The 22,177-nt window shown below is 44.0% G+C and overlaps 1 protein-coding gene across 1 annotated transcript in view; it reads right to left on the bottom strand.

Annotated features, from left to right (window-relative positions):
• Positions 1-711: 711 nt before the first annotated feature.
• Positions 712-22,177, bottom strand: part of SNCG (synuclein gamma) — a 187,177-nt gene continuing 165,711 nt past the window's right edge. Inside the window, exons 4-5 of the mRNA XM_078643297.1 lie at positions 14,690-14,770; positions 712-1,478 (exon numbers count right to left, since the gene is read on the bottom strand). Of these exons, the coding sequence (XP_078499423.1) occupies positions 1,458-1,478; positions 14,690-14,770 (102 nt within the window). The 3' untranslated portion in view covers positions 712-1,457. The remainder of the gene's footprint in view (positions 1,479-14,689; positions 14,771-22,177) is intronic.

Genomic DNA, 22,177 nt, shown 5'->3' with positions numbered 1-22,177 from the left:
ATTGAGGAGACACACAAAGTACAATAATTAATAAATAAATGAATAAACACATGAATGAATAAATAGAAATATGTTAAGCGATGCCGTGTAGTTACCAATCATGAAGCTTTAATGAACGCTATGTTACCAAAGAAACAATTTCAAACTTAGGGACACCATTACAAGCCACTGCAGGCCATGTTTGCACAACAAGCAAATGCCAGCTTTCGATGTTACAGCATTTTCCGGTGAACAACCATTACAACGCAACTATTACAACGACATACCATTACCACGCGACTATTACAACGCAAGTCATTACAACGACTTGCGCTGGGGGGCGCTCTAGGATAGGGAATAGTTTAATTTACTATCCAACACCTTCCCTACTATCCACGGGGACTGGAGTTGGAATAGTAAATTAAACTATTCACTATCCAGCACCCCCCCGACGCAAGTCGTTGTAACGACTTGCGTTGTAAAACTTGTGTGGTAAAGGCATGCGTTGTGAAAGCATGCGTTGTAACGACTTGCGTTGTAAAACTTGTGTGGTAAAGGCATGCGTTGTGAAAGCATGCATTGTAATGACATACATCTGCATTTTCCTCTTATTACCATCATTTACACAATGATACATCTGCTTAATATTTACCTTATTTGCAAAACAATTTTTTTTCTGAAAATGAAGCAGACTTCCTGAAAAGGAGCTCAATAATAGCCATGAAACCCACATAGTTTATTATATTTTAATTTGGTGTGAGTTAAAAAACAGAAAAACCCCAAGGGTGTTCAAAGTGCTGGATGTAAATGGACGTAACATATCCATCAGTCGTTGAAACTTGAATTGAAACCGATTACCCCACAGAGCAAATGTGCAAACAATACACAGGAATCCAATAGAAAGACTTCAGAGAATAGCGATTATTGGGACCGAAGCAACAGTTGTGGAGGTCAGAGGAAAGATGGCCATCAAGTGTGTTTTTAGATACGTGTGGAGACAGTGATGAGGAAGGGAGACAAGCAAAAAAGAAGATACGGGTTGGACATGGGCAAGATGGAAGATTACAGTCTGGCAACGTTTCAGTTCAATGAAGGAGTGTCAATGGGACATGGGAGAGGCAGAAGACAGTGGAAAAGCGACAAGGGACAAAGAGAGGAGAAAGACACTAGGCAGAGATGACTGGCATCACCAGCAATGAGAGTAAAGAGTCATGTCCCACTGAAGGTGAATGGAACCTGGAATCAGAGAGCAGAGACGTGTAGGTGGGGGCACACATGATATATAGGAAAAACACATGACGTATTATGCAGTTGTACATAGAATCAGGAGCCTGACATAAATACATTGCTATAGTATATTTTTTGGGCACGTGAAAGGTGACAGCTGTAGCTCTGAAGTCAGCTGGAATGGCTTCCCTGCCATGGTTTCAGCCAAAGACGCATCCTTCTAGGTTGCCCGGAGGAAGGCCTGAGGTTGCTTAATTTTCAACAACATCACCCTGCAGAAAACAAAAATAATGTTAATTCATAATGTCAGACCAATGCTTAGAACAATAGTGGGAAGAAGGAAGGAAAAAAGTGTTTTTAATTAGTAAACAAAATTCCAAACATATTCTGAATTGAGAGATGTATGTCCATACAACATTTCGCTCAGTGATAATAGTATCATAGTATATTAATACAAAGAATAATTTATTACAAAATAATATAAAGTCCTTCTTATTTATCGATATACATTGTAGACCAGGGGCCTCTGAACTTTACAGTAATGAAAGCTACTTCTCATAGGTGAAAATCGCCGTGACCTTCATAAGACCAAGTAACCCATGCATTGTTACTAGACTACCTCACCCAGCTTCACTGACTTTAAACCGAATGTCTATGGAGGCAGCTCCTATGGTTTGCACAAATTACTGTGACTTGGGGTACTATGATAGGGCTGCCATGTGTGTCGGTGAGCATGGTTTGTGGGGATGTTTGAACATGTGTGGGAATGAAGGGGATATATGTGTATGAGTGACACAGAGAGTGTCGTGTCCACTTATGACACAGGACATACCACTAAGCGTATGTGGCACCGTTACATGTACAACACAAACATACAACCATTTCTTTTTCATATGAGAACATTTAAGGTGCAGAAAAATGTTCGGCAAACAGGTTTGTAATAAGAAACAGTTTTCTGCACTTGATAGAACATTTTTCTGCACTTTAAGGTTCTCCCATTTAAAAAAGAAATGTCTGTATTTTTCAGTTATAAATATGACTGTGTGTCTACCAGCTACTGGCAGCAAGATGTGTGCTGTGTGTACATGCAACACTTTAAAAATGCACCTTTATGTTTTATGCATTATATCAAAACTCATCATTTTAATTTTCCCCCCTGTCAAAGTGTCTTTACAAACAGCAGGCATTTTACTCCCAAGGGACTGTAGATGTGGTGCCTTATTTATAACAGCAATATACAGTCATTAGTTTAAATTTGCGGGCTTTAAAGTGAAAAAACATGCTCCATAAAGCATTAGGATTAATTGGTTTGATTTAAACGAAAAAACATTAAGACAATGTTTCATAAAAACTTTTTTCTTCACTTTAAATTTCTCCCATTAAAACATTTTCTGTTATAAATATGTGACTGTGTCTTCCAGCCACTGGGAGCAAGATGCCTGCTGTTGGCAAATGCGACACTTTGAAAAAGGAGAAAATTAAAATGAAGAGTTAACTTTATTATAAGTTAACTCTTCATATTCTTCTCTTGTTGTGATGCTCCAATAATGAGTTGAGAACTTCTTTTATTTAAGAGTTAAATACCTCAGTGGTTCAGTTCTGAACTTCTGTGACCCACAAGACCCATAAATCTGAGTGGATCACTGCTCATTGTCAGGCTCTGCTATCTGCAGCCTGATAATAATGTAAACTGAACATAGCCTTTCCTTAACTTAAAAAAGAAAAGGCAGCACTTATTTATTGCATTTCTTAGTTAAAAAATACCTGAAGGCTGGGAGCAGCTCTGAATGTTTCTGCAAGCTACTGGTAGCTCATGATCGACTAGCTGGAGACACCAGTAGTAGACCCTGCTTGTCACAGTAGAGATATCATTCAGTTCATGCTGGTAATATAAGGATCTGTATTTTCCCACACTTGCCACCAAAAAATTGATTTGTCTTAAGGCCGTAAGTAATTTCGCCAGCTTCTGGTAGAATTCGTGAAAGAGGCAGAAATATTGTGGAGATTGAGCAGGATGATGATAATAAATCGGCTTCAGTCAACGACTGAGAGTCAATTCTGGAAACCATGAACAAAATTGTGATCTTCCTGAACACTACCCTAGAAGGAGTGCTAGAAACATTGTTGTGTTGTCCTTTTTCTCATTCCAAACCTTACACTATGGAGGAGAGCTGCCTGCCACAGTAAGGCAGTCCTTTGTCCGATAACCATTTTGGAAACAATTCAGTCCATTCTAGGTGATTTTATCAGAACCAACTTCCAAGTAGGAGTGGGCGAAAACTTTTTGCTCCACCGTCAAAACGTCACCAACTGCTGCCTGGGGGAGTTTTTTTCTCGTGAGATTTGGTGTCTCCTAGCACGATTTATGGTTGCTAGGAGGATACCCAGCATGATTTCTCCAACATGGGAGTTCATGGCCGATCACAGTCGGAAATCTGCCGCTCGAGGAGAAAATCTACGCGAGTAGCAGCAAAATCAACTTGGAATGCAGCACTTTGTGTGGTGCCATTCAAGCTGATGTGTCAGTCCAGAGCAAGCTCCCGCGCTAAAAATAAGTGCAAGCCTAATTCCGCCCATTTGCGAAACTCCTCAGAATCTTGCAGAGTTTTCATATAACTCTGCAGAATTGTAACTCTGCCGAATTCCATGGAGTGACACTCTGTGAGTTCCGCCCACCCCTACGTCTTAGAGGTCCTGTTGTTTTCTCTTTTTTCAGAGCAGGTGGTTCGTATCCCCGGGGTCAGATTTACGGTCAGGATTATTTTATTTTGGTCGCGTATGGGACACTGACTGCAGCGTGATCAGTGTTCCCTGCTGTGTTTGAGCTGAACATTGATCGAGATCAATAGGGACATTTAAAATGTTTAACTTTTGCTAATTCCCATGGAACTCAGTAACGCTGCAGAGCTGGTGTACTGAGGTCATTATTCATGGAGAAAGCAGCATTGCTGCTTACTGCCAACCAATGAAGGGATGGATGGAATGCTTGAATTAATCTCAGCCAGTGGCGAACGCTTTAATTTAGCACAAGGATTTTGTCGAGGGCCCTCTCAGTCATCTTAGACACAGATCATTTGGAGGCACATTTGAGGGGCATGGTCAGGAAACTCCCAGGATGGACAGAAAAGCATTCCTGTATGTCTGGTCTACAACCTTTACACCGCGGTCAAAACACTGCGGTGCCATTACGACGCGTCTTTTACAACGCAAGTCGTTACCACGACTTGAGCTGGAGGGCGCTCTCGACTAAGGAATAGTAGATTTACTATTCCAACACCTTCCCCACTGTACGTAGGCTGGAGTTGGAATAGTAAATCTTACTATTCCTAAGCCCAGCACCCTACAGCGCAAGTCGTGGTAACGACTTGCGTTGTAAAAGATGCGTTGTGATGTACCGTGATCATTTTGATCGCGTTGTAGCATCGTACATCCGTATGTCTCTATGTGGATGATACTTAATTATGTCAATTGGTGCAGCTTTTTCCTTCGCTTCACATGTGGGACATAAGCCTGCACAGCACATGAATACCATTTACAATAGTAAATCTATGTTTGTTACTGGGGTTTGGGATGCCACAGTTGCTATTTGCACACCGGCTGAAGAAATCAGGTGTTTGTTAACCTACCACAAATCACTTTAATTGCTACAAGCAATTGGGCCTTGGATATTTGAAGAACAAAATTGAAGACTTCTCTTCTTGCGGCGGGCCTGAATTGTGAAATCATCCAGGATTGGATGACATGGGAAGCAAATCATAAGGGTCTATCGTTATGCTGCATTAGAAAGGCCTTCTCTGAGTTGGGTTGTCTCAGGTTGTTGACTGCTCCATGATCTGTTCATAACTTTATAGAAATCTGAGTAAAAGGTTTTTAGAGAGATGCTGTCTAATGAAAGAATCCACTGCGCTGAGGAGATGTTCAGATAGGTCATTTGTTTTTGTTAAATATACCTTGGGATTGAAGCCTTTAGACTTGGTGCACAATATGTATGGATGAAACCTATTTTCTGGTAAATAGTTGGGTACAGCTGCTTTCAGCCGGGTATGGTGAGGTGTTGATTGAAATTCATCTGGAATTTTTACAAAAACACAGACAAAAACACACACACACACACACACTCTCTGCTTTGAAAGTATTTAAAGGAGTTGGTTACTTAACAAAATATTGGTTTCTCTCACTTAGTGCCCTGTGGCAATCCGTGTTCCTCTCCCTTTCCTCTCTACCCCCTTAACCCACCTCGCCCTGCTCGTTGTGTAGTGTATCTTAACATGATATACTAACGCAATTGTTGTAAAATCAGAACCCCCCCCCCACCCCAATATTACTGATCAAGCTACATCCTTGTGGACCAGATATAGAATTGGTAGTGTTAACCACTTTTTATCCTTGCCACAAGGTTGGGGTTTTGCTGTAAATAACAATGTACGTCTCTGGATATTACTTCTGTTCAAACTATGATACACTTTCTGTTTTTGCCAGGTTTTTGGTTTAACTCGTTTATCCTGTTTTAGAGACATTAAAAGTTTACGAGTTGTAGAGTGGCTTGCCATTCTTTCAGCTGTTATTATCTCAATTGTCTTGACTCATAGGTGCCCATTAGGATCACGGGCGGATCGCCACCGCCTGCATGGCGGTGGCGATTTGCTCGTGATCCTACCCCGCCAGCCACCCAATTCCCCCCCCCACATTACTATGGCAGGGGGGACCGCGGCGGACAGAAAGACCGTCCGCCGCTTTTCTGCCCGGTCAACAAGTTCACCGGGCGGAAAAGGGTTTAATATGGTGGCGGTGTCTGTTAGACACCGCCATCCATATTACTATGCAGGCAGGGACATGCCTTTCTGTGGCAGGCATGCGGTGTTAGACATTGGGGGCCGGTTGCGGGCCCCTAGGGACTCTGGGGGGTGGGGGGTGCACATGGGGGTTACCTATGGTACTCCCCAGCATTTCCATGTTGTGCATCGCCCGCTACAATGACAGGAATGCAGGATGCGCCCGCCACTGTGGCGGGCGGATCCTAATTGCCCCTACGGGACCCCTGTCCTTATGGTGGGCGGTCCCGTTTCCCGCCGCCCGCCATCCTAATGAACCCCAAAGTTGGGTGTTTCTTAGTTTCAGATGTTTGAGAATGGCTATTCAATGTTAGCTTTTAAAATATACATGTTTCTGATATTATTGGAAAGGTTTTATCATGGAGATGCTTGTATGTGCATTGCATGTGGTTTATATGGTGGTTCAAATTCAAATAAACTAACATAGATGGAGTGATTGACTCGTTTGGTCATTGGAGTTATCCCATAACAATGAAGTGTTAGGGTTCAGGGCACATGGTCACTGTGAACATTGTGTCTTCTTCTCATGGCCATATAAAGAGTTTACACTGTGGCATTGTTGTATTTATCACTGCCGATCGGTCTCTACAGATGTGTTTTTGTAGTTATAATGATTGTGAACTACAGAGCTCTCTGACTATTGGTTTGAAACTGTTTATTCCTCCTGAGCTTTGTCATTTTACTTCACAGTGTGGAGGATAAATATAGTGCCAGAGGCACTCCCAAGTATTGGGACCATGTGATAACCTTTGACTACCATTGTTTTATTTGACTTTAGGTGTTTTCTTGAATGCACAACATGTGCCTTCAAGATTTCTTTTTTGTCTCCTTGTAGCAGCAGAGTGGGAGTGCTTTCACAGAGTAGAACAGCCTTGCCAGGAACAGAACAGGTGGGATGTTCATTTGAAAGCATGAGAGAGAGAGGTCTGGAATGTATTTCTCGGTATCGGAGTGAAGTGTTATAGGCAGTGGTGCTCAAATGTGCATTATGTTGTATATTTGGAGATGAAGTGTGTAGTGCTATAGGCAGTGGTGCACTAATGTGAATTGTGTTGTGCATTGGGAAGTATTATGAAGTTCTTACTATTGGCTTTGACATACCCTCATGCCATCTTGAGTTCTGACTCTGTCTAGCTTGAGCTGTGCACACACAGGCAGGCCCCCAGTTGACTCAAGTTGTTTAGGCTATTCACGTTCAAGTTTGTTTTCTGTACTTTGGATACTTTCATAAGCTTCACTGAGGTGATGTGTGAGTGGCATGCTTGGTACCTTTCAGAGCCGACATTGTTGTTGCCAGAGGAATGTGTGGAATGTACTGCTCTGTCTTGGAGTCAAAATACAGGGGCCTGGTCACCTTCTGTCTTGAACCTGACACAGAGCGGTACAGTCAGCTCGGTTTTCGGTAACCGAAGAAAGGGGCAAGGTTTCTAGAAACTTCTCCTCAGGTTGAGTAAAAGAAATCTTGGCACCCAGAAAGGAGCTCGGTGTGGAGCTTGCTGCAGGGAAGATTTCAGGGTCCGATAGAAGCTTCTGCCTGGCTGCCAAGAGCTCCTCTAGTTGGCAAGAACGCAGTGAAAAGGTAATTGGTAAGATGTGTTATTTTTGGTTATTGGCATTGTGATGTGGGCGTGTGTCTGTGTGCGCATACAAGTCTTCAGTGGTTATAATCATCTGATGAATTTAGTGAATATATCTTGCTGATTCCTTGCAGTGGACATCCAGTATTATTATGCGCTTGAATTTTATTCCATGTATTTTATTCCATGCATTTAACAGTTGCATTTGCTTACTTATAAGTGTGCTATTATTGCTTGTAAATAACCGGCATTGAAGAAAGCTAACCTGCTGAAACGCATCTGCCATTATGTTACTTGAATTGAAGAACCTTGCACTGGGACAAGCACTCTGAATAAATCCATTTTCATGAGGAGCAGTATTAACTGCGAGGGAGACCTGAGTGGTTTCAGCAATTGCACTGGCACTCACCAAGACAGGAAGCTGAGGCGGAGTGAGGGCCAAGGGCCACAGTGTTGGAACACCACATGGAGTTTTGGATTTCCCAATTACTTAATGGGTATCCACAAAGGACTTACTTACATAAACAAAAAGAATCCAACTAAAGGTCAATGGGAAGTGTTCACCACAGTAGTGTGGGAGCACTCAGTGTTTTGTAAAATACCCCTCACACATCAAAAGGCCCCTTGGTGTCATGCTTCATCATAGGGGTCTTCGCACCCCTCTAACGGAATGCGGCGTGCTACGACCTACGACTACGCGGGAGCACTTTTGGGGTTTTTGACTATATGTGGTGCATGTGTTTGGGGATGTTTTTATGTGAGTAGTGGGATGTGGTGAATGGTTAAAAAGTACCTGGCTCGTGAGTATAATCGAAAAACATGTATTCCTAACCCCGGCTGGTACTATTAAAGGAAGTGCAGTGCGAGGTCAGATCTGTCGTGTTAATGGACAGTACCTCATGTGTGCGTCAACATGTTTCGGACACAGGGCTCCTTCAGGACGGGGGCACAACTTCCCCACCTTACTCACGTTTCATTAATATTACTAAAAAATGTATTATTGTAGATAATAAAAAGTGAAAAAATAGTTAAAAGTCTATGTGTATAGTACTCAAGGCTATGGTGTGCCTACAGCGGTATTATTCAAGTTCAATGCGATTTGCATGACCTGAGAAAAGAAACCGGGTAGTTCAGACAGGTGCAATCACCTGGAACCATACCATATGCTTTAATAAGCCCTGTGAAGAAAAGGACACTGACAAAACACACTTTAGTCTGAAAACTGGCTTTTGATGTACTGCATTTTATGACAGTGAAGTCCCTTTCCTGCTGTTTTTATTGCTTTGCTGCGTGTGTGCCTCCATGTGGAGGTGCAGTATTTTCTATTATTTAGGAGGGCGAAGCAATACAGTTAAAGATCAGCAAAGAGGAGGCATCCTCCTTCCACTGACTCCTCTGATGGGGAAGGCAGGAGAGCTGGTGAAAGAAGACCCATACACTCAGGGGCATATTCTCAAGGACTTATTGCCAAGTTATCAGCCTATTTTTCACAGCCAAAGTGGCGATAAATGTAACGCCCCATTCACAAGCTGGTGCTAACAGCTGATATCACCAGTTTACCTGCGATATCAGCTGCAATAAATATCGCCACAGATGCCCCTGGCAACTAATGATAATGAGATGCAAAGTAGGCATTCCTGTGCAAAAAGCTGCAAAAACAACACTCCGCTACATTCTAAATGACCAGCCAGATCGGCGATAAGATCACAAAACAGGCGACAAGGCGCGCTAGCAGCAAAAATGTAACACCTGTTCTTACCTGGTGTAAAGTTGGACGACAACCTGCACCATAAAAGGGAGCCCAGCCTGAGCCACACCAGCAGAACAACAGATGCCATGGAGCTACTGATCATGCAGCTCGGAGCCCCAAGAGGCCCACAACACCCACCGCCACCACACCCAGGCCCGCCACCCCCTCAGACCCCCCCCTCGGACTACCACTGAGGCAGCGCAGACCAAGACAACGGATCTTCAGGAAATGCACCAGCCTCACAGACTTAACACCAGAGGTTGCCTTTGCCCACTACAGGCTCAAAAGGACAACCATCCTCCGCATCCTGTACACCATTGCTTACAGGCCGATGGTAACAACCAAGCAGACAACCAACATCCCACCTCAGGCAAATCTGCTGGCCGTGCTGCACTTGTTGGTCTCTGGTACCTTCCAATCAAAAAACCAACAGTGTCGGAGGAGTCTCACAGCCAGCCCTATCAAAGTTCAGCAAAACTGTTCTGGGTGCCATCATCAGCCTGGTACCCCAGCACCTCCACTTACCCTACACTGCGCAGGAACAGCTGGAGACCAAGCAAGGCTTCTACACCATAGCTGGCTTCCCGCACGTGTTGGGGGCAATTGACTGCACACATGTCCTACTTGTGCCCCCCTGCCTACACTGCACACAATCACTGAAACAGAAAGCACATGCATTCCATCAATGTGCAGACAATAATGGACCACCGTGGACTCTTCACCAATGTTGTCGCCAACTACCCAGGCAGTGTGCAATATTCCTACATATTCACACAGTCTATCATCAACCAGCGCTTCCAGGATGGCACCTAAGGGAATGCACTGCTCGTTGCTAAGTACCAAATGAACACACCGCACACCTCAACTCCACAATCATGCAACTCTCAACTCTGGGGATGCATACAACATGCTAAACAACATGCCCACCAACCAGACATGTCAGCACAACTTACTGTTGTGACCTGGGCTGGCCATGTACATAGGCCATCAACGGCATGGCACCACAGCCACACAATAGCAGATTGTGGGGAGAGGTGGGAACCAGGCATGTGCAAAGGAGGCGAGTGACCCATCTATGAGAATGTACGCAATGCCAAGTGTGGCTTGTATCTGCTGGACAGACTGCAGTATGCAGACCATAGACATGTCCATGTCGACATATACTGCTGATGTTTGGAGTGCAGTGGACAGTGGACACAACCATGTTACCTCAGCCAGTGGAGAAGATCGCGGAAAAGTAGCTTGTCTCGCCCCACTCTGAAAGCGGGAGCAGAGTGAGTTAGCCCGGCATACCCCAGGCTAGCGTAGGGCTGTGAATAAAAATCACGTAACTCTGGGCGTGGTTCTCTTCTGGAAAGGCTAGTGTATCTCACCCCATACCAAGGCCGACGCAGTGAGAGGTTTTGCCTGCGATCCTGTGCGCCTGCTGCACCCCGGGCCGCTGGTCCCCAGACTCGTCTTGCCCACCCCTGCGCACCCAGGACTCACTGCTCACCCGCAGGCACCGGCGTCTGTCAAAGAGGGTCCACCACGTGCCGGTGCAAGCTCCTAGCCCGAGGCCCGCGACCTTGGCAGCCGGTTTCGACCATCACGGCCTCTGCGACACAGGCCTGCAGTACTCCTTTCTTGTTAACTTACTCCACCGCTGCCTCCGGCCTACACTGCGGTCTAATGGGTCACACATTTACAACTTAGTCTTGATATCATTATGGCCAAGTTCATATGTCAATGGCCGCATTTATATCACTATACTCCCTTCGATGTGGTGCCACCAACTCTGTGCATAGCATTCCAACCAAACTGGTCTGGGGTCCCTTGCTGACCGCTACCTCCGGCCTACACTGCGGCCAAGTAGGTCACACAATTGGAACTGAGTCTTGATTTCTCAGTAGCAGAGTACATTTCATTGTATGTAAGGGGAGGAGTAAGAGGAAGACATGGCTCAGTCCGGAGGGAAAAAGGATCATCATTACGGAGGTGATCGAACACTACCAACAACTGTTCTGGTGCCACTAACTCTGTGTTTCACAAGCCAACTACACATGGCTGTGGGCCCTACTGAGCGCTGCCTGGGGGTTCTCTTCATCATCATGTAGCTGATACTGACTTGGTTGTAAAATTCCACTGTCCCCCGAAACACTCCACAACATTTACCTTCAACATCAACGAGGACCCACTCAGCTCACGTGGCTCTACCTCAGTGCACCACAAGTCACTGTCCTGTGGCGGTGTGCCTGTGCCGGCCGCAGTGCATCCAGGGCCACTAACTCTGTGCAGCTCAAGTAATGGACCCTGTCTGATTGAATATTGGATGGCCTTTGGGTCGATGGCCTGGGGGTCATCAACGCCATGTGTCTGTGGCCCTGCACTGTCCGCTGCCTCCGGCCTCAACTGCGGTCCACCAGGGCTCACACATCAAATCGAGTCCTGACCTGCCCGAATGTTGCATCACCGCAGAATGCACATGCCACCACCACCAGGACCACCTCCAACCAACAACTGCCAGAGTCGAAAGAGTCTTACTGCCAGACTATCAGAGTTGTTTCTGTTATGGTGGTGTTTTCTGTTTCCACTTTAATAGTGTTCACTGTTCAAGTTGTTGCCGGCACCAACCACTCCATGAGGGCTGGCTTACACTCACCCCACACACATCCAGCACAGGCGTCACTGTACATGTGACCCTGGCAACAAAGGTGCTTGTAGCCAGTTCCACAAACTACCTGACTGTGTACGTGTGTTCATAATGTATGCATGAGGGCGCAGGGCTCTACAACATTACATTGTGCAGTGTACAGCGGACGCAACCATGTCACCGCAGGCAGGCACCTTGGACATGTAGCTTTGTCGTACCCCACTAAATACGTAAGAGGAGTGGACTGGGCTGGCGTACGCAAGTCCAGCATGGGGGTGTGAATTATTATCTCGGGCCTCTGGGTGTGGTTCAGTACCGGAAATGTGCAAATGCATGTGTCTCTGTCACAGTGTGGGTCTCCGTTGGGGAGTGTAAGTGGTCCCTGATTGTACTTAGACACCAACGTATGTGATCTAGTTGGGCTTCCATGAGGTAGAACCCCACCCACACCTGTTCGGCCACCTCCTTCTGGCAGACTAACACCTGGCCTTGGAATGCGATGTGTGCTTCGGTGAGGTGCTGGGAGCCAGCTGTGGTTATGGGTGCATCCTGCTGTGTGGTCTGTGCAGGGGGTGGGGTCTCCTCGATGCAGCTGGGCTGCCCTGCTCCTGGAGGTGGGTTGCCTAAAATGTGAACAGGGGTATTTATATATGTGCATTTATCTATTCATGGTGAAAGCTATTAGCCAAGTTAAAGCTGTCATCCAGTGGAACATATATATCAGTTTTTTCCCACATTACTAGTCATCAAGAACCAAAGGGATTCATGAAGTGTTCTTCTTTTTATGTTGCGTCCTTGGGTTTTGAGATCTATTGTAACGGGAAACATCACTTACAACGCAACTTTTACCACGCAATGCTTTTACATCGCAGCTTTTACAACGCAAACCATTACAAACCATTGCGCTGGGGGCGCTCTAGGATAGGGAATAGGTTAATTTACTATCCAATAACCTTCCCTAGTGTCCACGGGGACTGGAGTTGGAATAGTAAATTAAACTATTCACTATCCAGCACCCCAAAGCGCTATGCGTTGTAATGGTATGCGTTGTAAAAACCGCGATGTAAAAGCATGCGTAGTAAAAGCATGCGTTGTAATGTCGTACATCCATTGTAATATGTAACATTTTACACATTATGGCCCATTGCATTCTAGGAAAGGACTTAAGAAAGGAACTGCAATGCATTCCTTCTCCTCCTATGTTCTACCCTTCAAACTCTAATATCCAATGAGTCCATAAGACTATCTATCTTGGATACCACTATCTCTAATTTGGATTGACATTGCTTTTGATTTTAGCTGCCGAAAGTGTTAAATTGAGCTGTGTGGTAAAGTGCCTTGATTAATGGCCAGAATGTAATCCTTCATTGAAAAAAATAAAATGTTCATATAGAGCTCAGCAATCCTTCAGATTATGAAATTGCATTTCCAGATAAAAAATGATTCTCTGATTTACGATCATTTTCGATAAAGCCAGCAAGTGATGCTGATGTCATCACTATGTGAGAGTGTGATGATGTTACCCCAGTGCAGTTGTTAGAAATTGAGGTTTCTGGTTGGCAGAGTATACACCCTGTCCAAGCAGGAGCCACAATCCTAGTCAGAGTAAATCAGATACACAACCTAAATTAATCTGTGCTCACCCTTTGGTATCTTGGCACAGAGCAATCAGGCTTAACCTAATGGGCAAAGTGTAAAGAATTTGAGCACACTTTAGTTACAGTAACACAGTGAAAACACCACAAAAAGACTCCACACCAGTTTAGAAGAATAAACCACAAGTGAACAACCAAAAGTGTGCTTGTCAGCCCCGTGTAAACCTGACACAACACAGTGTATTCCAATTGTTTAATCACCATATCTATGCAAAATAAACACGTAACTACAGCGTAGAAACCCGTGATTTCTAAAAACAAAATTACATGCATGCCGAAGATGTGACTGTTACCCAAAGCACCCACACAATTCACGTGTGGCTCATGAGGGAACCCGTACAGCAATTCCTAAAGTACATAGTCCAAAGCAGACTATTGAAGTGGGTTAACTTGCCAGGTCAAAATGGCAGTTTACAACTGAACACACAGGCTTTGCAATGGCAGTCATAAGTCATGTTTAAACGGCTACTGATTGGGTGGCATAATTAGTGCTGCAGGCCTACTAGTAGCATTTAATTTACAGCCCCAGGGCACATATAGTGCACTCTACTAGGGACTTATAAGAAAATTAAGTATGCCAATTGTGGATAAGCCAATGTTACCAAGTTCAGAGTACAGAGCATATGCACTTTAGCACCGGTTAGCAGTGGTAAAGTGCCCAGAGTCCTAAAGCCTAAAAAAACATAATTCAGCAAAATGAATACATTTTGAATTTGGTTCTAGGGGAATACATTACGTTGCTAACCCAATACAAAACCATTTTGTAAATTCCTGACTGAAAAATTAGAAGAAATGTATTTTGAATGAAATATGAAAATGAACACAAATTGAAGTGGATTACGGACAGTTGTAGAAGATCTGTGATCTACTTTTGAGTAGTCGAACACATGGCTGAGATATCTTCACCCTAGTAAGGATACAAGAGCCAAGCTATATTTTCACATTTCAAACGTTTCTGTGGTAGTAAGCAATAAAGCATAGGCAGCACAGATCATGACTATATGATTGTGATTTATTATGGGTTGGAGGGTCTCTACCTGTCCAGTGGCTTCCGTAGCCTCAACCGCAGGATCTTCCTCTGCTACTGCATCTTCAGGCTGGACAGGATGAAGATCCCCCTGGATCACACAGAGTGAAAGGACAAGAGCAGGTTATGTGTGTCAAAGATGTCCTAATTCAATTGTATACCTAGTTTAACATCATGATAGGAAAATGGCACACTGACTCTTGCCGACATTTGCAAAACAAGCAGACAAAATTCGCAATAATGTTATGTTGTAGGAATTATTTAAATATGGAGAATGGCGAACTCTGGGATACTGCTCCTCTTCCATTTCTGTGTATAATTGCTGTGTATACTGCCAAATTCACTAACTCCAAATTAAATTAATGATAGCTTTACATATTCAACTTTTATTAATAACTATAGAAGTATTCAGCCAAACTTAAATGTAAAGATAAGCAAAAAAATGCCCACTTCTTAGTGGATGCAGCAACTTGTATTACCACTAAAACCATGCCACCAAGGACAGCTTCTTAATTCTTTGTGAGGTAAACTATAAGAAAGATAGGTCTAGTGTCTACAAAACGTATTGAAGAGCTAAGATCTTCTCATCTTTACTGCCACTACCCGTGGACATACCTTAAGCACACTCCAGATTTTCGAGGGTACATGGTTATACAGTTAACATCGTGAAACAAGCTATAAGTTCCACCAACTTTAAGTTTCTTCCAACTGCTTCGATCTTCACAAATATTTTGTGTTTGCTTCACCATAGAAATGAATGCACACATTTAAAAGCAACTTTGGCAAGACATTTCCAAAGTATTAAGATCAGAGTAATCATCCGTCTCCCCTTTATACTTCGATAGCAGCTGAAGATACAGTTGTTCGAAAAGACATTAACTCCCGAGCGTCCAGCTGGTCCTCGCCCCTTGATTACAATGGCTGAAATGCATCACCCACCACCCGTATCTCCTCTTAAGCATGTTAAGGTTTCTATTCCAACCGCTTCAGAGGTGCCTGTACCATCTATTTTTGTGGCAGGGAAAAAATCACCGGGGAAAATTGTTATGCCCAGGTCAGCTGCTATCGCTAGAAAGGCTGCTCTCCAGCGGAAAAAAGTTCTGGCAAGGTCTACCTTTGCTCGTAAAAAGGCAAGGATTGCCCGTTCCCAGTTTTTTAATAGTCGACGTCCATTGGGTATACTAGGGACAGAGGATGCAAAAGATAAAGTTGTACCTGATCCACTTGGTAGTGACATTAGTTTTGCCCCAAGTGATGTCGAGTTTGAATCCTTAGTGGAAAATTCCCAGGTCAACCACAACATAGTACCAAATAAGTGTAGATTGAGTGAGGTTGAGGGGGACAGAAGGAGGGATGAGGAATTTTTACAAACAGTTTGGGACACGCTCAAAAAGTTACTTAATCCCCTAGAACTACGACTCTCCCGTATGGAAAACCATTTGTTAGAAATGGACAAAACTATTGTTACATTGGCTAGCCTTAGTCTCAAGCAAATGGAAGCTAGGGTCATACAGGATGGGAGCTTGACTTCACAGCCACCAGTGGCAGACCCACCTGCCCCCCCCACCACAAACCCCAAACCTGTGCCTAAACCTCGCACAATTGTTGGAGATAGTGCCATCAACTCTTCTAATCTTAGCCTTTGTTCTATGCCTCAAGACCCAATACCACCGAAACCCACACAACAAGCTTGCCCTGCTAAAACTACAATTCCACCAAAGGCGAGGGCTCACACTACCGCATCACAGAATACAACACGTCCCAAACTTAGCCTACAACCTGTTGTACAACGTTCTAACGACTTGATTAACAAAAACTGTCCACCGTTAGAATCTAGTAGACCAAACTTTCGTGGTGGATATATTGATCTACCTCCTGAGGCGAGCTCATATGTCATCATACTAACTGGTGTTCCTTCTCTTGGCCAACAAACAAAAGAGGACCCTTGGTCTCTATAAGGTCATTCACTGGCTAAACAAGAACAGACAGATACCTAGTCACCTAAGAAGCCAGGTCTTAATGGTGCGAAGAGTACCATGGGTTGGACGCACTTATAAAAACATTACTGGTGACTGTATAGTGGTGTCATTTGCTGATTCCAACACTGCACAGCACCTTTGTTCATGGCCCCATTATGAAGGTGATCAGTCAATCGTTGTTAGACCCCTCACCTTTTTTTATCCCCCCCAACGGCAATTTGACATGGGTGGGTCTTGGATGACAATTCAAAAGCCCAGGCATAGAGGTTTTGGGTACGGTTGGCCCACACAGAACACTGGATGGCAAGGCGTGCCTACCTGTAACATGTTTGGCTGTTTGGATGAGGTTGACTGACATGGGGGGGGGGTTGCGCTAAAGCATCCAGTAGATCTCAGCTTGCCTTCCCGGGTAGCACCTAGTATAGATTGCACCATGTTGCCATCGGGTTTACTACTTCCAGTGGACATTGTTGGTGAGCGTATTCTGATTGAGTCTGGAGTTCCGGGACATACTGCGACCTCCAGTTTTAGTAATCCAGCTAATCCAATAAATATGGCATCTTGGAACATAGCAGGCTTAAGGGGTCGCCTGGACAACGATGATTGGGTCGATTTCATCACCACTCACGATATCATCGTTTTCCAGGAAACCTGGTCAGTTGATCCCCTGTTTAGAGTTGGTTTTCTAAACTTTTATATACCTGCTTTGCAGGGTCTTAGGGGCAGGCCTTCAGGTGGGTTAACTATTAGGGTAAAAAACTCACTCTGCTTTAGTGTGAAGGAAATCCAGGTGAAGAACCCCGATCTCCTTTGTCTATTATTACGCAAGGAGAATTGCAAGGATATCCTTTTAATTAATATCTATGCCCGGGGTTGTCAGGGTGGAAAAAAACAACCCATCCTTAATGACTTGGAAGCCTTCCTAAATGAGCAGAAAAGCGACTAGCTCGTTTTGGTGGCTGGCGACTTGAACTGCACATTTGAACCCATTATGAATCTTGGTGAGGATATAGGGTTGGAGGATGACTCTGTCTGGAACATCCCCCCGCTGGCTATAACTAAGGGAGTTAAGGGTACGGAGGCTGCCTTCCACTGGCTTGGTTTCTGTTTGGAATGGGGGTTCCGGGCGGTGAACGGGCGTTGCTTATCTGATAAGGTGGGCAATCCAACTTTCAATAATGGGCTTGGTGTGAGTCGTATCGACTATATTTTGGTAAATATTGATTCCTGGGACACAGTAGTGGACATGTCAATCGAAATAAGGCCAGAGAGTGACCATGATCCGCTCTTACTTGTATTTAAGGTCCCGGGTTTAGCACCCCCCCAGGCTGAAACAGCCTGCATTACATCAGATCTGGTTCTAAGTGACAATAGAAGACGAGTCCAATGGCCGAGGGTCTTAGTAGATCAGGAGCTTGTCAGTCAAATAGAAAATCTTGTCCTTGAAACCAGAGACAAGATGCTTGCATTTTCACCTGACGACGACAGGGCTAAGCCCACTATTGTTGATCTTCACGAGACATGTTTTGCGGCCATTAAAGAACTGCTTACTAGGCCATATAGAAAACAGAAAGTGAAGCAACCCAAAGGTTGGTATACTAAAAATTGTAGAGAGGCCCATAGTATACTAATCGCTGCTGTTAAATCTAGAAATACCCCAGAAATCAGGACAGCCCGACAGGCCTATAAACACGTTATTTGGGAAGCCAAAAGGGAATGGGACGATTCATATTGGACGGAACTCCTTAAAGCCTGTGAATCGTCCAACCAGATTAAGTTTTGGGAGTTGGTTAGGTGGGGTCGGGGTTCTGACTCACTTACTCCGGAAAATTATGTTTCCTCTGATGATTGGGTGGAATTCTTTTCCTCTCAATTTAAAGACCCTAACATTGTTCATTTAGCTACTGAGTCTGTAGTGGGGACCTCACTAGAAGTTTATGGGGATGTTCTTAACTTCTGCTTCTCTGACACTGAACATGCCTTACACTTAGTCCAGTCTGGGAAAGCCCCAGGCATAGATGCTGTTCCTGCAGATCTTTTTAAATTAAATATAGAATTATGGGTCCCTTATATAACAATTTTAGCAAACTCTATTGCAGCGGGAGCTAGGGTGCCACAATCCTGGAAAGGGGCTGAAATACTTCCGGTACACAAGAAAGGGGATCGAACTTCTCCGAAAAATTATCGCCCCATCAGCTTGATTGATACTATTCAGAAAGTGGTATCAAGAATGGCCCTAGTTAGAATCCAGGGGTGGATGGAGCAGAATAATATACTCTCCCCCTTGCAAGCAGGGTTTAGATCAGGTACTAGCACCCTAGACCAGGTGTTTCGCCTTACCATGTTATATTGGAAGGTGGTCCTCTTGGGCGGAGGTGTCATGTACGCCGCCTTTGTCGATCTCAGGTCGGCTTTCGACCTGGTTCCGAGGGCCAAGTTATGGGATGCCCTTAGACTTATGGGCCTTCCACTCGAACTTCTAGAGCTGGTTAGGCGTCTACACGAGGATAATTTTGCCCGTGTAAGATGGGGGAAGCAGGGTCAGGTAACCGCCAACTTCCCTGTCGAACGCGGGGTTCGGCAGGGTTGTGTGTTGGCACCCACGCTGTTCCTCCTATTCATTAATCGGGTGGTTGCCTTCTTCAATGAAACTCAAACTGATGCACCCACCCTGGGGGGGGCCAAGTACCCCATGTTAATATTCGCCGATGATACCCTGCTCCTCTCTAGGACTCGGAGTGGCCTCCAGGCAGCTTTAAATAGATTTGCAGAATTTTGTTCCGAAAATGACCTTCAGATTAACGCTGATAAAACGAAATTTATGGTTTTTAACAAAAACAAACAAATTACAAGTTCATTTTTATTAGAAGGTGTCCCTATTGAACAGGTCAAAGTCATGTCCTATTTAGGCGTGACTCTTGACCATCAACTTAACTGGAATCCTCAGCTGGAGGTTTTAATTCTAAAATTTGTCCGCCTTACTGGCTGCTTGCTAAAGGAACAAAAAAAAACCTTGACAAAACGTATTACACCAGCTTTAAAAATTTATGAGGCCAAGGTTAACGCAGCCATTTTGTACGGTGCGGACATTTGGGGTTACAAAAGCTTGACAGCATTGACCATAGCACAGAATAGGTTCCTTCGGAGTCTAGTTGGGCTTCCACAATCGACACCCATAAAACCTTTGCTTTTGGATTTGGGCTGTAGACCTCTGGATGAGATGGCACAGTACCGGCTTGTCGCTTTTTGGCGACGACTCTGGACTACTCATGAGCTTAGCCTTTTTGCCCACGAATTGTGTGAAATTAGATCATTGTGGGGTGCCATGAAAATCCCTTGGTTGCGGGAGGTCAAACAGATTCTGTACTCCATGGGCCTTTCTGAATTATGGTTACATCCGGAATGTGCTAGGTTCCCCTCCAAAGTGGAGTTTAAAGAGCTATTTTGGGCAGCAAAGAAATCTGCATTGGTTTCACTCTCATCAGAAAATAGCCTAACGGGATTGTTCCTATCACATAAGATTATACCATCCCTTGAGCCTTTTTGGGATTTGATATGCAAAGCCCTTGACCGCAAGCTGTACTTTCAGTTTCGGGTGGGAACGTTGCCGATCAATTCCTTTACTGCAAGATGGACAAAGTCTTCTACCTCCAAGTGTCCTTTTTGCTCTGATCAGGTTGAGAGTATTGGCCATATATTTTTTGCGTGCCCAGCATATCGATTGCCCCGACTAAAATGGCTTCAACCAATTTGTAAAACTTTAAATTGTGTAGAGAATCGCACTGCCCTGTTGAAACTACGCGACATGCGCACTGAAAAATCTGTGATTTGTGTTGCTAAATTTCTGGGGTGGATGTGGCTGATACGTGCAAAGAACGTGTAACCCTGCTTTGATTAACTTGTTTTCTTCTTCTTAACTTGTTTTTAAATTTTGTATGTTGCCTACGGGCAACCTTTCTTTTTATATATGGGGTTCCTTGGAATATGCAAAAATGTTGATATCTTGTAAATATTTTTATTTCCTGGTCTTTTATGAATTTTATTCGAAATAAAGACTTATGAACTTGACGAAAAGACATTCATTTTCCTAATGACTGCAAGCTGAAACAATCATAACCTCTGACAGTGGCTGAATGTCTTTCCTTTTAACCTTTATGGATTGTTGATAATTATTTTTAATGGTCTGTGTTTGAAAAAGATGTTTCATTGTGATTTGACCAAACAGAGTACATATCCCTCTAAGAACAGGAGTGCATCATGTTTACAGATTTGGCGACGAGAGGAGCTCCAAACAAAAAGTACTTGTATAAAAACTACAATCGATAATGCATCAACTTTCAAGGATTGAAGCACAATGGATTAGCATTTAAATTGAAAGCAGAGCTTCAACTTTACAAGCACTAAAATTAAGAATGGACAGTTGATTACTACTGGGCAACAAGGTATTATTTTTACTCATTTTTATGAGGCAGATCTGCACTTGTTGGCACTGAAAGAATTACTGACTCAAAATAAAGGGAGTTCAAAAAAAGGGGGGGTTGCTATCAGCAAAAAGATATTCGTTTTGGGCCTTGATGGTGACGCCTAGGTATTTGAGGGATGGGGGGGGGGTATAATTATACCATGTGGGGCCAAAACAGTTGCAGTCTGTGAATAATGTTAGTGGAATTTCCAAGGAAAGAGATTTGGATACATTCATTTTAAACCCAGAGACTCGAGTAAAGGAATCAAATTCTTCTATCAGACCCAGGAGATACGTTTTCAGGTTGGACAAAAAGCAGAGGACATCACTCTCAAATAATAACAATTTATTTGTAGATTAGCCCACCAGGAAGCCCACGATCAAGGGGTTATGCTCTATTTTACAGAACAAGGGTTCCAGACCCAGGGCAAAGATAGAAGGTGAGAACAGGCATCCATATCGGTGCCCCTCCCTAGAAAAATCTATGGGCTCTCCTGATTGATAACCCTGAGTTCGGTAGATGGCTAAACAAGGTTAGTTTTAATATATGCCTTGATTTGAGGGTTGAGAGGTGTCCTATACAGCACTTTAAATGTATAGCAGTAGTCTAGGCAATCAATGCCTTCTCGGCACCCAAAGAAAGGAGAGCTATAAGGGTATTTGTGTCTCTATCTATCTAACATATATTGAGTGTCAGTCTTATATTATCTCCTGTCTGTCTGCCATAGCTAAATCCAGCTTGTGTCTGGCAGATGAAATGAGCCCATATTCTCACTAACCTATCAGATAGAATTTGAGAAAAAAGTCAATCCATATTTAAAAGTTCGATCGGGCAATAGGATTCACAGCGCTGTGGGTCTTTATTTGGCTTGAGTATCAAAACAGTATGAAATTATGTCATATAATTAGTGATCATGCCTGTGTGAAGTAAGTAGTTAAAAACCTGGGCCAAAGCTGTAACCAATTTGTCATGGAAGGTTTTTGTAAAATGAATTGGAGAACTCATCTGGGTCTGGGCTTTTATAGGGAAGAATTTAATAGCCACCAGAACCTCCTG

The sequence above is a fragment of the Lissotriton helveticus genome, chromosome 5_1 (genome assembly GCF_964261635.1).
Source record: "Lissotriton helveticus chromosome 5_1, aLisHel1.1, whole genome shotgun sequence".
Lineage (NCBI taxonomy): Eukaryota > Metazoa > Chordata > Amphibia > Caudata > Salamandridae > Lissotriton > Lissotriton helveticus.
The sequence above is the reverse complement of the archived record's forward strand: the minus strand, read 5'-3'. Positions and strand labels throughout refer to the sequence as shown.